This window comes from Miniopterus schreibersii (genome assembly GCF_964146895.1).
Source record: "Miniopterus schreibersii genome assembly, chromosome: 1".
NCBI lineage: Eukaryota > Metazoa > Chordata > Mammalia > Chiroptera > Miniopteridae > Miniopterus > Miniopterus schreibersii.
This window is the reverse complement of record NC_138101.1, coordinates 171,811,400-171,825,552: the sequence shown is the minus strand read 5'-3', so window position 1 is coordinate 171,825,552 and position 14,153 is coordinate 171,811,400. Positions and strand designations below refer to the sequence as shown.

The 14,153-nt window shown below is 35.0% G+C and overlaps 2 protein-coding genes across 5 annotated transcripts in view; one reads left to right on the top strand and one right to left on the bottom strand.

The window, feature by feature from the left end:
* The window catches only part of RTN1 (reticulon 1), a 285,115-nt gene that overhangs the window by 30,945 nt on the left and 240,017 nt on the right, over nt 1-14,153 (top strand). The window lies entirely within an intron of this gene.
* Nucleotides 1-14,153, bottom strand: part of LRRC9 (leucine rich repeat containing 9) — a 90,602-nt gene that overhangs the window by 5,955 nt on the left and 70,494 nt on the right. Inside the window, exons 28-31 of the mRNA XM_081150784.1 lie at nt 11,699-11,916; nt 9,814-9,882; nt 5,335-5,475; nt 1,259-1,403 (exon numbers count right to left, since the gene is read on the bottom strand). Of these exons, the coding sequence (XP_081006910.1) occupies nt 1,259-1,403; nt 5,335-5,475; nt 9,814-9,882; nt 11,699-11,916 (573 nt within the window). The remainder of the gene's footprint in view (nt 1-1,258; nt 1,404-5,334; nt 5,476-9,813; nt 9,883-11,698; nt 11,917-14,153) is intronic.

Sequence of the window (14,153 nt, the reverse complement as noted above, 5' to 3'; positions counted from 1 at the left end):
TGAGCCTCAGTCTGTAGAAACTCCACAGGGTGGGGTGAGAGGTTTTCAATGGGTGGGGCAATTGCTTCCCTCTCCCCCGAGGTAAACGCTGCTTGGATGGTAAATGTCTGTCTGAGAAAGATGTGATCTGCTATATGGGGGAACGACCCAGCACAGAATCCAGATAGCTGCCCTCTGAGCTCTATCCCCCAAGCTGCACCCCTGGATTCTCCCCACACAGCTCCAGTCTACTCCTACATCCAGAGCCCAAGGTGAGTGACTGCACAGGAAAGTTTGTGTGTTGGCCCTTTAAGAGGCTGCCTGCACTTCCAGCCCTCTCTTCCTGGCAGACAGAAACCCCGCTGCTTTTTACAGCCAGATGTTATGTGGGCATCTTTCTCAGTTCTGGTGCTCTGGTCTGGGAAGCCCAGCTTGGAATTTAGGCCCAAGAGTTCTCAGTGGGAAACCCCCACAGCTGAGATATCCCTCCGGACCTTCAGCTGCTCCCTGTGGGAGCCCAGCCAGCCCTCTCATGCCTCCGCACTTAACTACCAGCCTCTATGTGGTCTATACTTTAGGTCATTGGTTATGATGGTGCTCTCCAGCTAGAAAGACATTGATGTGAGAGAGACAACATCTTGGTTGCCTCCCGCACATGCCCCGAACAGGGCTGGGGATCAAGCCTGCAACCGAGGTACATGCCCTTGGCTGGAATCGATCCTGGGACCCTTCAGTCTACGGACTGACACTCTAATCACCGAGCAAGACCGGCTAGGGCTTGAAACTTTTCACCAATATTGTCTTCATGAATATTTTACTTATTATTTCAAGGATAAAGTCTGATCTTTTCTTTCTAAAATATCCTTTTTACCACAAAAGTCTTGTTATCAATATTTTTAAACCTCTGATTTCTGCTTTAAGCAGGATGTACTAATGAACTGGTCTTAGTTGCCATTTGCTATGAAATACACAAAATGAAATAAAAACTTTGAAAAGAAATGTAAGGAAATAATTGTGCAAGTATCACAAAGTTCAAATTGCAAGCAAATGTTTAGTTATAACATTAATAGTTGAGCAGAACAAAAAAATACTACAGACTTCTTTGAAATCATAATGGCCACACAAAACTTGAATAGACATGCAATTTTAAAATGTAAATTTAAAACATGCAATTTTGGGTAGTTATTAGAAATTAAACTGAGTTTTGTTTCAGATGAAGTGGGCTTTTTTTTGGTTTGTTTGTTTGTTTAACATTCACTCTGAAACTGTGTCAAAATACCTTCAATTTCAGGAATTAAAGTGAAGTCAGATCCCAAGTAATGGCTAAATCCACCAGGCAGAATTATATTTGTTATCTTTATGGGAGACGCTTTCATTTGGCCAAATGATCCACCATCCATAGGAGAGTTGGCAACAGGAGTAAACTATATAATAAAATTAAAAAAATTAAGAACCCTCACCTCCAAAACTCAAATCAATAGGTTTAGTTCTTATCACAAGCCCCACTTGATAATAAACATTTTTTAGGTTATGAGTTATATACTTGCATAAATTCAGCGTTAGTATGAAGCAAAAACTGTGAAACAGGCTTTGAGTCTTTAACCTCCTACAGAACATCATGTTCTGCTTTTTTAGGTGCATTGTATTCATCACTAGAATCCAATGTGAGGGCACTGCCCCCTTTCCAAATGGTTTCACAAGGAAAGTAAAGAAATTAAGAATTAAGACTTTTCTTCTTTGTAATGTTCATTTTTTTTTTTCTAAACAGAAACTTCTGGATGGTAGGAGTTATATTTTCTACATTGTTGTATTCCTCACAATACCTCATTAGGAACCATGCAATTAATTAGTTTTTCAAAAACAAACAAATAAAATGAGGGCTAAGAAAAGCATCTTATAACAATCACTTTTAATGAATGTACTCGCTAAATAGTGTTTACCTTTTAAGTTAGTTGAGGATTAAGAGGCTTTTTAAAGAATTTCAGGAATCAGTAAGTAGAGTAGGGAGACTTGGTTTCCTTAGAAATTTGTGCTTGCTCTGTCTTCGTTAAGACTGATCTTATACTTTAAAAAATATAAATTCTGAATATATGATTCAACTTAGAGACATAGGCTTTTGCCATTTGTATAAAATTACTGATTTCCTTCATACACCAGTAAGTGTTACCCAGAATGGAGCTTTGTAATGAACACTAAGGATCAGGCATTTTCCCGAAGCTGGCAAGTCCCAAATTCCCTAACTAATTCCTTTGTAGGACTCTTTCCCCATTACTAATCTAGAATGTTGTCAGATTTTCTTCTGAAACCAAACCACCAAAAATGTTCTGGTTTAAAGGACGACTTTAGATTTCATCGATTCCTTCTTTATCTGCTGTTAAAAAGAAAGAACAGCAGCAACTTCAACAAAGAAAAATACATTAGATAACTGATAAACTTCAAAAATATTCTTGTGTTTCCTAAATAGCTAAAAGAAATAATGGCTCAATTTTGTTCTAGCCATGAAAATAAAAATTATTATTGAATCTTAAAATAGGTTTTCCTAAAATAAAGACTTCAAATATCCCCGTTATATTACTATGTGTAGATAAATTAAAAAAAAATAAAATTACTTATAGAATAAGTTGACATATATGATAACTTAATTCTTATATATGGCACTGATTCAAATGGTGAGAATAGGTATCTAGAATCACTCAAGATAACATCATAGCATAGTAATGGGAAAATGAGTTCATTAGATGAGAAATAGAAAAGACTAGCCAACAAGCACTGGTGAATTACTCATCATTGACTAAAATTTGAGTGTATGTACTTTTTCTGCTATGTTAAGTCAATTAATAATATATATGGAAATTATGATCTTTAAAGTCGTTCCAAGTGATTTCTTTATATGTAATTTAGTGAATTTATATGTAATTTTCTAAATTTAGTCAACATTACCTTAGACTTTATAAATTTTAATGTGACAATTTTTGTAGGTCTCTCACTGGAGCCCTCAGATATATGGTGTGGTAGGCAGAACACCCCCGCCCCCCAAAATGTCCATATCCTAATCTCCAAAACCTGTGAATACATTACCTTACATGGCAAAAGGGACTTTTCAGGCATAAATTAAGGATTTTGAAATGAGGAGATTATCCTGGTTTATCTAAGTGGGCCCAATACAATCTTATGATAGTATAATTTTATAAGAGGGAGGCAGGAGGGCCAGAGTGAAAGAAGATGTAATTTAATGATGGAACCAGAGGTCAAAGTGATGCCATTGTTGGAAGAGAGCCATGAGCCTCTAGAAGTTTGAAAAAACAAAGAACAAATTCTCCCCTAGAGCTTCCAGAAGAAACACAGCCCTGTCAATACTTTTGATTTTTAACTCAGTCAGACTGAGTTTTGGACTTTTGATTCCAGAATTGTAAGATAATAAATTTGTGTTGTTTCAAGCCACTAAATTTAAGGTAATTTGTTACAGCAGCAATAAGAAGCTGAAGTTTTCCACTTCTGGAATCAAAAAGTGACTTGCTCCAGAAATATAAAACAGAGAAAGGGAAAGGATACTTAAATCACTGAACTAAATTTTATTTGATTATTTATTTTCTTTTGAAAGACTGGAACCTGTGACAATAATTTCAGTAGATGACATTAGATGGTGCACTTTCTTAGATATATCAGAGAGATTAGTAGCTAAGATTTTTTTCACAAAATATAGTTTTTAGAAAAAAATTCTGGAGATATAGCCCACAAATAAACAAATTTCCTTGATCTCATCTAGATAATCTTTATTAACACTGTACAACTTTAAGTCTCACAGGCCCCTGTAGCTACTTTGACTTATAAGAAGCCTCTTGGTTAATCAAAAAAGTCAAGGTTAATAAAAAAGTCAGGGAATAATTAAGAATTATATGTATAATTAATATTTCTCTTTAAAAAAATTTTAAACATAAAAATACATTCACTCAACAATCTTTTGATGAAGGGCCAAAGCCTTTTCTGTAAGCAAGTGTCCCTTAATTGGTATTTTATCTGATTGTCCATGGATAAATCCACACTTAAGGTTTTGCTTATAAAATCTAGTTTTGGTTTCTTTAAAGTAGCAACAATTTAAAGACATGTGGAGAAAATTTGAACAAAAGAATCTGTCTAGATTTAAAAAATAATTTTCCCACATATTTTGTCTGAATTTTTATAATTTCCCCCCATATTTTACCAATTTTCCCTCTCCCAACCTAATCTGACACTGTGGCTGTGCTTGTGTGTAAGAGAGATTGATCTTTATCCAGACTTTCCAAAGTATCCCATTTGGTTTTCATAGAAACAGATAAATAATAATTTAAAATTTGCATTTATAGTGTATCTGTTTATTTAAAATAAGAGAACTAAAGTAAAATTTTGAAAAATCACAGCCAACTCTTGAAAAATATGTGAATCTATTGCTGAAGTCTGAAGTGGACCAGAGAGGAGTCTACTAGTACAGCACGGTCAGTGTGCTCTGGGATTTAGTTGTGTCGGGTAATCTAAATGAAAGTATGTACAGTAAGTCTTACCTCTTTCCTAAATATAACTTTTAAAAGTTATCTTTGTTTGCTAAGGTCCATGCTCTCTGGCTTTCACTTACATTAGAGGTTCCAGTACATTCTCATTGCAGTTCTCCCCTTCCCCTGCCCAGTCCAGGTCTTCATAATCTCTTTCTTGGATTATTCTAAAAGCCTCTTAACCAGTTTCTCTGTCTCTGGCTTCCTCTTCCTAAATCCTTGCAAAGGCACAGCTCTAATAATGCTGCTGCTTTTTAAGAAAACCATAGCTTTTCTGTGTTAAATTTAGTCTTTGGAGGATGGTCAATGATAGAATTTCATAAATATATGCTTTGGTGGCTGCTTCTCTCTCTAATCTCTTTCCTACCTTGGTCAGATACCTTTTTAGGGTTTATGGGTAAAAGGCCCAATTATTCTGCCAATATACAAAAAAACAGGTACACATCTCTTGTTAGATGAACTATATAGCCCAGAGAGCTGAGGTTAGAATTCCTTCCTTCCCTTCCTATCTACTAAGTGGAAAGAGTTTTGTTAGTTTCTGTTTATAAAAGTGATATGTTGTAGTTTCTTACCTTCTAGCATTCTTGGACATATTGAGCTTTATGTCAAAGTATGCTATTAGAAAAAGGAGCTTCCCTGGCTTGTGTGTGTGTATGTGCTCTATTCACCAGATCAAGCCTTTGATAGTAATCACTAAAAAGATACTAAATAATCTACAAAAACATCATAGCCTAGGTTTAAATATTTAAATAAAAATGCATAAGATAGGATGTTTATTTACTAATAATTTCTATATTAAAAGAAAAAGTATAAATAATATAATGATTACCGAATTTTTCTTTGCTTGTAGTTCAGAGAAGTGAAGTTCAGCTTTTGTTCTATCATCTGAATTCACAGGAATTCCATCTAACATCTGTAAGTTAGGTAGTCGAAATATGAGCACGTGGCGATGTACCATTTTTCTACAAATCTGAATAAAGATAAAAATAATTTATTGTTACGAAAACCTTTTATTTCAAAGATTAATCTTTATAGAAATTTAGCATAGGCAGCAAAGAGGCAGATGATACAAATATGAGCTCCCTTTTTGAAAGATTTCTCAATTTCCTATTATGCTAATAAAGGTAAGAACTTTTCTTTTTTCTAACCAAGGCTACCATTTGGAGGTTTAGTCTTTTTTAAAAAAGTGTATATATAATATTGTTCATTAACTCCAGACAATCCCAACTCAGGAATAGTATTATATTATAAAAGTTCACTTGTAATTAGTTTGAAATCTATTTCAACAGGCACTATCCAATTTAATTCAGTACACATCTATTGAACTGTGTGATCCATCACTTCATAGTGCCAAACTACTCTTAAGAATATTTGCATATGTGCATAAGAAGGTGTGTAGAAAGAGTTAACATAGTAGGCCTGAGGCTGTTATTTTTAGAAGGGTCTGCTTGCAAGGAAGCTTTTGACTAATGTTTGGTACTTGGATTTGGAAGTGTTCCCACCATTTCTTAACTGACAAGGATAGTTCACTGTACCTGGACTACTCACACAACAATATGATTTATGCTCATCCTATTTTCCTTCTGGGAGTCTGGAATTTTGACATGTAATAGCAAAAAATTTTTTGAATGCTAAGTCTATTGGGATTCCCTGGGCAGAAACATAACACAGATGTTGCTGCATTTTTGTTGCTGGGTGAAGAGTGTGTACAGTGTGACCCCTCATGGGAGAGAAAAAGCATAAGGAAGTCTGCACAGGGATTCCTCCAGACTCTGCCTGTGTCTTTTTCACTCATTACCTGGCTGTGCATCCTCATTATACCACCGTAATAAATCTTAGCCATAAGTACAATTATATGCTAAGTCTCACAAGCCAGCCCTTCTAGCAAATCCTTGAACATGGAGTGATCGTGGGGACGGACAACACAGTCATGTGTTGCACTGTTTGTGATAGCAAAACTTTAGTCATCAAATAAAGGGACGAATAAACTATTTTTTTAAATGTAGTAGACAAATACACATTAATGGAGAGAGATCTCTAAGACATATAATTGAGTAAAAGGAAAAATTTGACCACATTTTTGGCCATAAAGCAAGTTTAATAAATACCAAAGTTTGCAATAAATAGACTAATTCCACCAACTAAAATGTAATAATGTGGCAGGCTAGTAAGAAGCTAGGAAAAATCCTGAGCAAGTGGAATAGGGAAACTGAGACAAGAAAATTAAACAAGGCCAAACAGTTTGGGCAGCTTGTAGCCAGCTTGTGAATCACAAGACCTTATCTTCCTCAACCAAGGACACTTGAGAGCAAATGGTTTATACCTCTCCTTCCTAACCAGAGAATACATAGCTTAAATCACCCTGGCCAGCTAAACCCAAGGACAGATGAAGTCTCGGGACAAATAGCAAAAACCCTAAAAGTACTGGATTGGTATCACTTGTGGGGGGAATGTTAGGCAGAATAGTTAGCTGCTAGGGATGGAGGTGGGGAAGGGGGAAAATGGGGAGTTTACGTATCACCCACTGAACAAAGAAGTCAGCAGTCTTGGGTCTTGCCAAGGTAAAATTGCCAGATGTTCTCATAACTTCAGGGAAAAGCCACAACAGTGTAAAAGGGGGACCTTGAAACCTATAGGAGGGAAAAGTATAAAACTCTTGAACTCCTACCAGGTACGGCACTCAGACTAGCTGAGTTGCCTGCTTGTGCTTTATGCCAAGTGTATTCTTACTAATTCACTTGCTTTGCTTCCTTAATAAATCTGCTTGCTTTGCTTCAACACTGCTTTCTGTCACTCATTTGAATTCTTTCATGCAAGTGTGACAAGAGCTGAGGAGAGGAGAGCCCCCTCCGAGTTAGGACGCTCTCCGGTAACAACAACATTAGAAATAAATTGCCAAGAGATAACTAAATACACCTCATAGATTTGAAAGTAACACACACCTCAATAATTCGTGGATTAAAGAAGAAATCTTTTGGAAAGTAGATTTTAAGAAATAAAAGGAAAAACATTACCTATAAAAAATTTTAGGATGCTGTTAATGCAAAATTCTGTAACCTAAAATTTATTCAATTACAAGAAATATAAAAAATTAATAAGCTAGGCATCTACTTAAGCATTTCTAAAAAACAAATTCTAAGAAAAAGAAGGAAATAATAAAGAGTTGAAGTTAATGAAATAAAAAAATAATTTACTTGATAAAACCAAAATATGGTTCTTTGAAAAGAGTAATACAATAGACAAAGCTTTAGGAAGACTTGCCAATAATAAAAGAAAACAAACAAACAAAAATCAACAAACTTAGGTATAAGAAAGGTGAAAAAACAGATATAATGGAGATTTTGAAAATTCATGAGTACTATAATAAAAATACATTTAAAATTTAGATGAGGACAATTTTATAGACAAATAAGACTTCCCAACACTGACTTTTGAAGAAATAGAAAACATGACTAGATTTATGGCCATTGAAAAATTTGAATAACTAGTTTAAATCTACTTATTAAACCCAGATGGTTTTAGAGATAAGATCTAATCATACTTCAACGAACACATGTCTTCTCCTATATAAGCTAATTCATAGACTAGGAAAAGAGGGAGAAGTCCCCAATTAATTTCACGAGGCAAAAAAACCCAAAAAACATTTTTGATGAACTTGAATAAGAAAATTATAGGATAATTTTACTTATTTTCATAGATACAGATAATTTTACTTATTTTCATAGATACATGAAATCATAGCAAACTGAATCAGCAAAGTATTAACATGACTAAGTAGTATTCATCCCAGGAATTTTGGGGTGGTTAAACACTAGAGTATATTAATGTAATTGACATATTAACAAAAGAAATTAGTCAAAATCCAATATCCATTCATGATAAATACAGGTATTAAATTGGAATTAGAAAGGAACTTCCTTAAAATGTTGAAGGTTATCTACCCATAACCTAGAGCAAACATCATATTTAATAGGAACAACTTAGAAGCATTCTTTTGAAGTCAGTAACCTACTATGATTGTATTCAACACTGTACTAGAGGTCTTAAGAGAAGTAAAGGAAATAAAAAATAAGAATTAGAAAAAATAATTGAGTCATTTACAGATAATATAGTCTACAGAGAAAATGCAACAAAATTGCAATCCATTAGAACTAAAAATAGTTCAGCAAGGTTCCTGGACAAAGAATAATATGCAAAAATCAGAATTTCTATACTCTAGCAGCAAACAATTAGAAAAACGTAAGAAGATATTGTTTAAAATAGTTATTAAAACAACAGAATAAATCTAGCCAAAGATGATTAAAACCTTTAGGAGAAAATTATACATCTTTATTAAAGGGCATTAAAAAATGTAGGACTATTTGTGTTTATGAACGGGAAGGCTTAATGCTATAAATATTAGGGGAGACTGCTTATTGTATTTCTTAGTGGAAATAGCTCTCTGATGTGTCACTACTATGCTCTCTCAGTGTTTTCACTTCTCCACTGGGGAGATAGAGTGACTTAATAAATCTGGAAATATTGAATTGGACTTGTTTAGCTCCTGTCTTCCCTTTTGGGAAAGAGCTTATTGTTGGGAAAATGCTTTCTCCTCCTTAAGGAGAAGCTCTCCTCCCATGTGGAGAATCCTGTCAAGTATTTTCTGCTACTTGTGATCATGATTGCCTATTTCTGGAATCTGTTAGTAGGCCCACTTAGCTTTCTCACTAAGCTAAGCAAAATATTTTCACTTCTCCTATTGTATGCTACGATCATATTTCTCAATCTGTCCAGATGTTAGGTGAATAAGGGTGCTACTTATTAGATGCCTTCAAAGACTCCAACATGAAAGGTGGCAAATTTCTCCCAAAATTAATTTAAAAATTCAGTGCAATTCTAATTAAAATATCAAGATTCTCATACAACTTGAGAAGCTGTTTGCTAAAACTCATAAAAAATGTAAAGGGCTAAGAATAGCCAAGACAGTGAAGAAAGCAAAACAGAAAGTGGAAGAGAAGAAGAGGTGCTTACTCTACCAGACATCAAGACTTAATATAAAGCTTTAGTAATTAACAGTGTAATATTGGTATACAGGGGTTGGCAAATAGGCCAATGGATATAATGTAGAACCCTAAAACTGACACTCTTATAAATGACAATGGTAGTTTATTGAAACCAGTTGGAAGAAGACACTAGTCAATAAATTGTGCTTAGATAACTGTCTATGAATAAATAAAACAAAATTTAATCCTTTCTCACTTTATAGAAAAATAAATAATATACAACTGTAAAGAAATTAATTAATAAATTAGAAAAGTAACATACGCACCGGATTGCCATAAACTGTAAGCTCTCTGAGAGAAGAGATACAATCAAGTTTTTCCAGTTCTGCTATATCCTGTTAAAAAGTAAATAAATTATTATTTGGTTAGATCCAACATCTTCATATACACACGGATTTGGGTCTAATTATATGTAAATATTGGATTGCAGTAGCTCATGGTTGAACCCTGTGAAGTTAGCTTGAGTGACAATATTCTGTATTGCTGATTAAAGACAAGTCTGTGTGATATTGATTCCAAATACATGATTGGGAGAAATAACATTCTAACATGTGAAAGAGGCCATATGATAGCACTTGCAAGGAAAGACCAGCTTGGCTGGGTGTGGCTCAGCGGTTGAGCGTTGACCTAGGATCCAGGAGATCGAGGATCCAGGAGATCGTCAGGGCACATGCCCAGGCTGCGGGCTCAATCCCCAGTGACTCTCTCATCATTGGCGTTTCTGTCTCTCTCTCCCTCTCCTTTCCTCTCTCTGAAATCAGTAAAGATATATTTAAAAAAAAAAAAAGACCAAATTTTTTTCCTTAGAAAACTTATGATCTATTCTAGGACTCAGATTTAGTTGGTTAATTCCCTAGAGGACTGACCCAGAAGTGTGGAAAAGAAGGTGAATCCAGTTAAAACAATTTCAAATGTACATATTCAATATAACCTTAACCATAAAGGAACATGTAATATTGAGTAGACTGCAGCCTGAAATATTTCCCTAGTTGAATTACTTGCCTTCCCTTGGATAGGATTATTTCTTATTATCTATTTAACATTGGTGAAAGTTTGCAAATACTTTACATTTTATTTTTTTGCAAAATTATTTCTAAAATGGTATTTTTGACAAAATATGGGCAATAACCTCAGTTTAAGGTTGTTGCTAGTTTATAGTAATAAAACAAAGTTATTGATATGATCCTGTTCTTATTTGGAATGACAAGTAGATAGAGCCAATTCATCTAGTAACTATACAAAATTCAGACTTATTTTAGACCACTTGGAAGTAGAATTTTATTTTAAAATGACTGATCTTTACTATTTTGATTTTGGAAGTATCATAAAGGGGGACTTTGGAAAAGCTCTGACAGTCAATTATTTATAGATATCTTGTGCATTTGACCCACAGGCAATATCTATCTGTGGAACCAAAACTTGGTTGGGAAGCATAGAAATGTGAAAAATGTTATATTATTATTATTATTTTTAAATATGTTTTTATTGATTTCAAAGAGAGGAAAGGAGAGGGAGGGAGAGATAGAAACATCAATGATGAGAGAGAATCATGGATCGGCTGCCTCCTGCATGTCCCCTACTGGAGATTGAGCCTGAAACCCAGGCATGTGCCCTGACCAGGAATTGAACCGTGACCTCCTGGTTCATGGGTCGATACTCAGCCACTGAGCCACACTGGCCTGGTGAAATAGGTTGAATTTTGAGCAGGTAAAACTGAGACAGGATCCTAAGGAAGCCTTGACTAAGGGAGAGATGGAATATTAAACCATAATCAGGAATTGATTCAAATGTCAGGTAGAACAAATCCATATGCCAAGTTTGAAGGACCAGAGGTAGTCTGGGATTGAGATACAGAAATAGCATGGACCAAGGGTAGTCAGGAGCAAAAGAGATCTCAGAGAGGACTGCTGAGAAGAGCCTTAGAACATTTAGAGCTAACTTTTTTTAGCAGGTAGATGCCTGTGGGTTGGAAGCAGAGTGGACATCTTTGCATCACAGACTATATATATTCCTCTATATCAGAATATTTACATGGCATATAAATGATAAGTAACACACTAGCAAAATTTTCATTGGTATATTTGGAAGCTTCACATTCAGAGGAGTTAAGTAAGTCTTGTAAATCTCATAACAAAAACAAAATAATGTTACCTGGATTTTATTATATCCTAGGAAGAGTTTCTCTAGTTTTACTAAAGATTGTAAATTGTTCAGCTCTCGTAGTCTGTTTTCTTCCAGGTGAAGTGCCAACAGGGAGCTTGGTTTGGCAAAGGCACTGTCATTAAATGCTCTGATGCGGTTATGGTCCACTACCAATTCCTGAAGTACAAATAAGTTGTCAAGTCCTTCAACTTGACTGATTTCATTCCCTGAAAAAAGATAAGTCATTATATATCAAGTGAGCCCAAACTTCCTGAATAAAAGGTTATCTATCTTTATTTAAATATTTTCCATACACTTATTTTTTGAAAAAGTATTAAAAAGAACATATTTCCAAGGAGAAATAGAAATGTAATTTTTTAGAAGATCCCTTCTTTTCAGGGACAAGCTCATTGAATATACAACCTCTCTCTGGTGCCTTTCCTGCCTATCTACTTCCCTCTAAATTGTCTTCATTTTGGTTTTTGCCCTTACCATGTTTCCAAATTTGATCTTCTAAAGCAACGATTTTCAACCAGTGTACCATGGTACACTGGTGTGCTGCAGGAATTTTTAAAACATGCAATACCTATTTAGTCAGGGCACTGACCTCTTTCCCCTTCAATTGCCAAATAAAACAGTGACAACAACCAACACAATAAAAGCCATGTGAATCAAAATTATACCTATTTTTTTTGTCAGATTGGCAAAAAATATATTTTTAGGTGTGCAGCAGAATTTTAGTAATTAGTTTATGTGTGCCATGAGATGAAAAAGGTTGAGAATTGCTGCTCTAAAGGTTGCTAATTGTTTCCTTTTTGTTGACTCAAATTGTCTGCATCTAATTTTTTTCCACATAGGACTCATTGTTTTCATCAATTGATTTTGAACCTTTTATCCTCAATTTCTCTGACATTTAGAGTTTGCATTTCTTGGTTTTCTTTCAAAATTTCTTGCATGACCCTTTGCTAGTTCTTTTTCTCCTAATGCAGGGGGAAGGAACAGGTGTTGAGGGGGTAGGGGGTAGTGTGTTGGGGGGTTGTCTCCATACCTCTTTTTGGCCTTTCATGTTTTCTTTATATTTATTTCCTGAGTAAGCACAAACAGTTGACTTCACTAGGCACCTCCACTGTATATTCTAAAATATACATTTCCAGTCCTGACCTGTGGTTTAGTGCTACTGCTTGGAAATGTCTCCATTTTTATGTCTCAAAATTGTCACAATGCAAACTGATCTTTCCATACTGCAAATGAGCAACCTTTCCCAATGACTTTATCCTACTTTAATACCTCTTTTTGACCAATTTCCTAATGAAATCATGAAAAACATCTTGAACTATTTTTTCCCTCCTTATATATCTAGTTAGTCATTAAGTCCTAGTAGTACCTTCATTTAAACTGCAGCTTGGACTCACCTCTTAGTTTCCCCACTTACACTACTGTAGCCTGGGCCCTTATTGTCAGTCATGCTGGTTAGAAAATGCATGTGCTTTGGAATCAGAGCTGGCCAGTATTTAGGTAAATTATTTAAGCCCACCGATCAATTCCTTTTCTTATAAGATGCATATAAAATTGCTTACTAGGTTGGGTTGCTGTGACAGTTGAATGACATAATCTATGTAGACAAACACTTTGACCAATGACTCAAATGGCAGCTGTTACTGTCAGAGTAAACTGCCTCACTTCCTGCATAAGGCTACCTCATTCTAACTTGCCACACCAGACGCAGCAACATGACACACTCCTCCTTCACATTCTTAGATTAAAATAGACCTTCCAGGGTTGGGTTGTCTGCTTTTTTTGGATGTCAATGTCTCTTTTAAAAGATCTGACATTGCTGTGTTTGGTTTCTTGTTCTTTTAAGGCTAAGTCTCCATATTCTTCACCCAACTGACAAGCACCTTTGAAACGCAAAATATGTATTAAAAAACTTAAAATATGGTCTAGAAAAGTCTGTCTTTCAGAAAAAAATTATTATACTCAGATCAACTATACAGTTATCTCCCCATATGTCTCACTGATGTATCTCCCAACCTTTTTCTGTCATTAAATATTTTTTATGTTTTTTTTTTATTAAATTCATTGGAGCGACATTGGTTAATAAAATTATATAGGTTTAAAGTGTACAATACTAAGATACATTATCTGTATATTGCATTGTGTGTTTACCACCCAAAGTCGAATCTCCTTTCATCACCATATATTTGACTCCCTTTATTGTTAGATTAATGTTCCAAACCCTGTTTTTTTCTCATTCTGCTTTTCTAAAAATTTACAATTCCTACCTATTTTCAGCTGCAAAATGAGCATTAGTCATCATATTGATCATGTTTAGAAACATTATAACTCTCTTAGAAAACGATATACTCTTTGTTTTCGTCAGGTTGGCCCCTTTTCAAGTGCTGGCCCACAGACACCACAGTCTTGCCCTTGTGACTCTCTCCTTCCCCACCCCCCACTTGCAAAG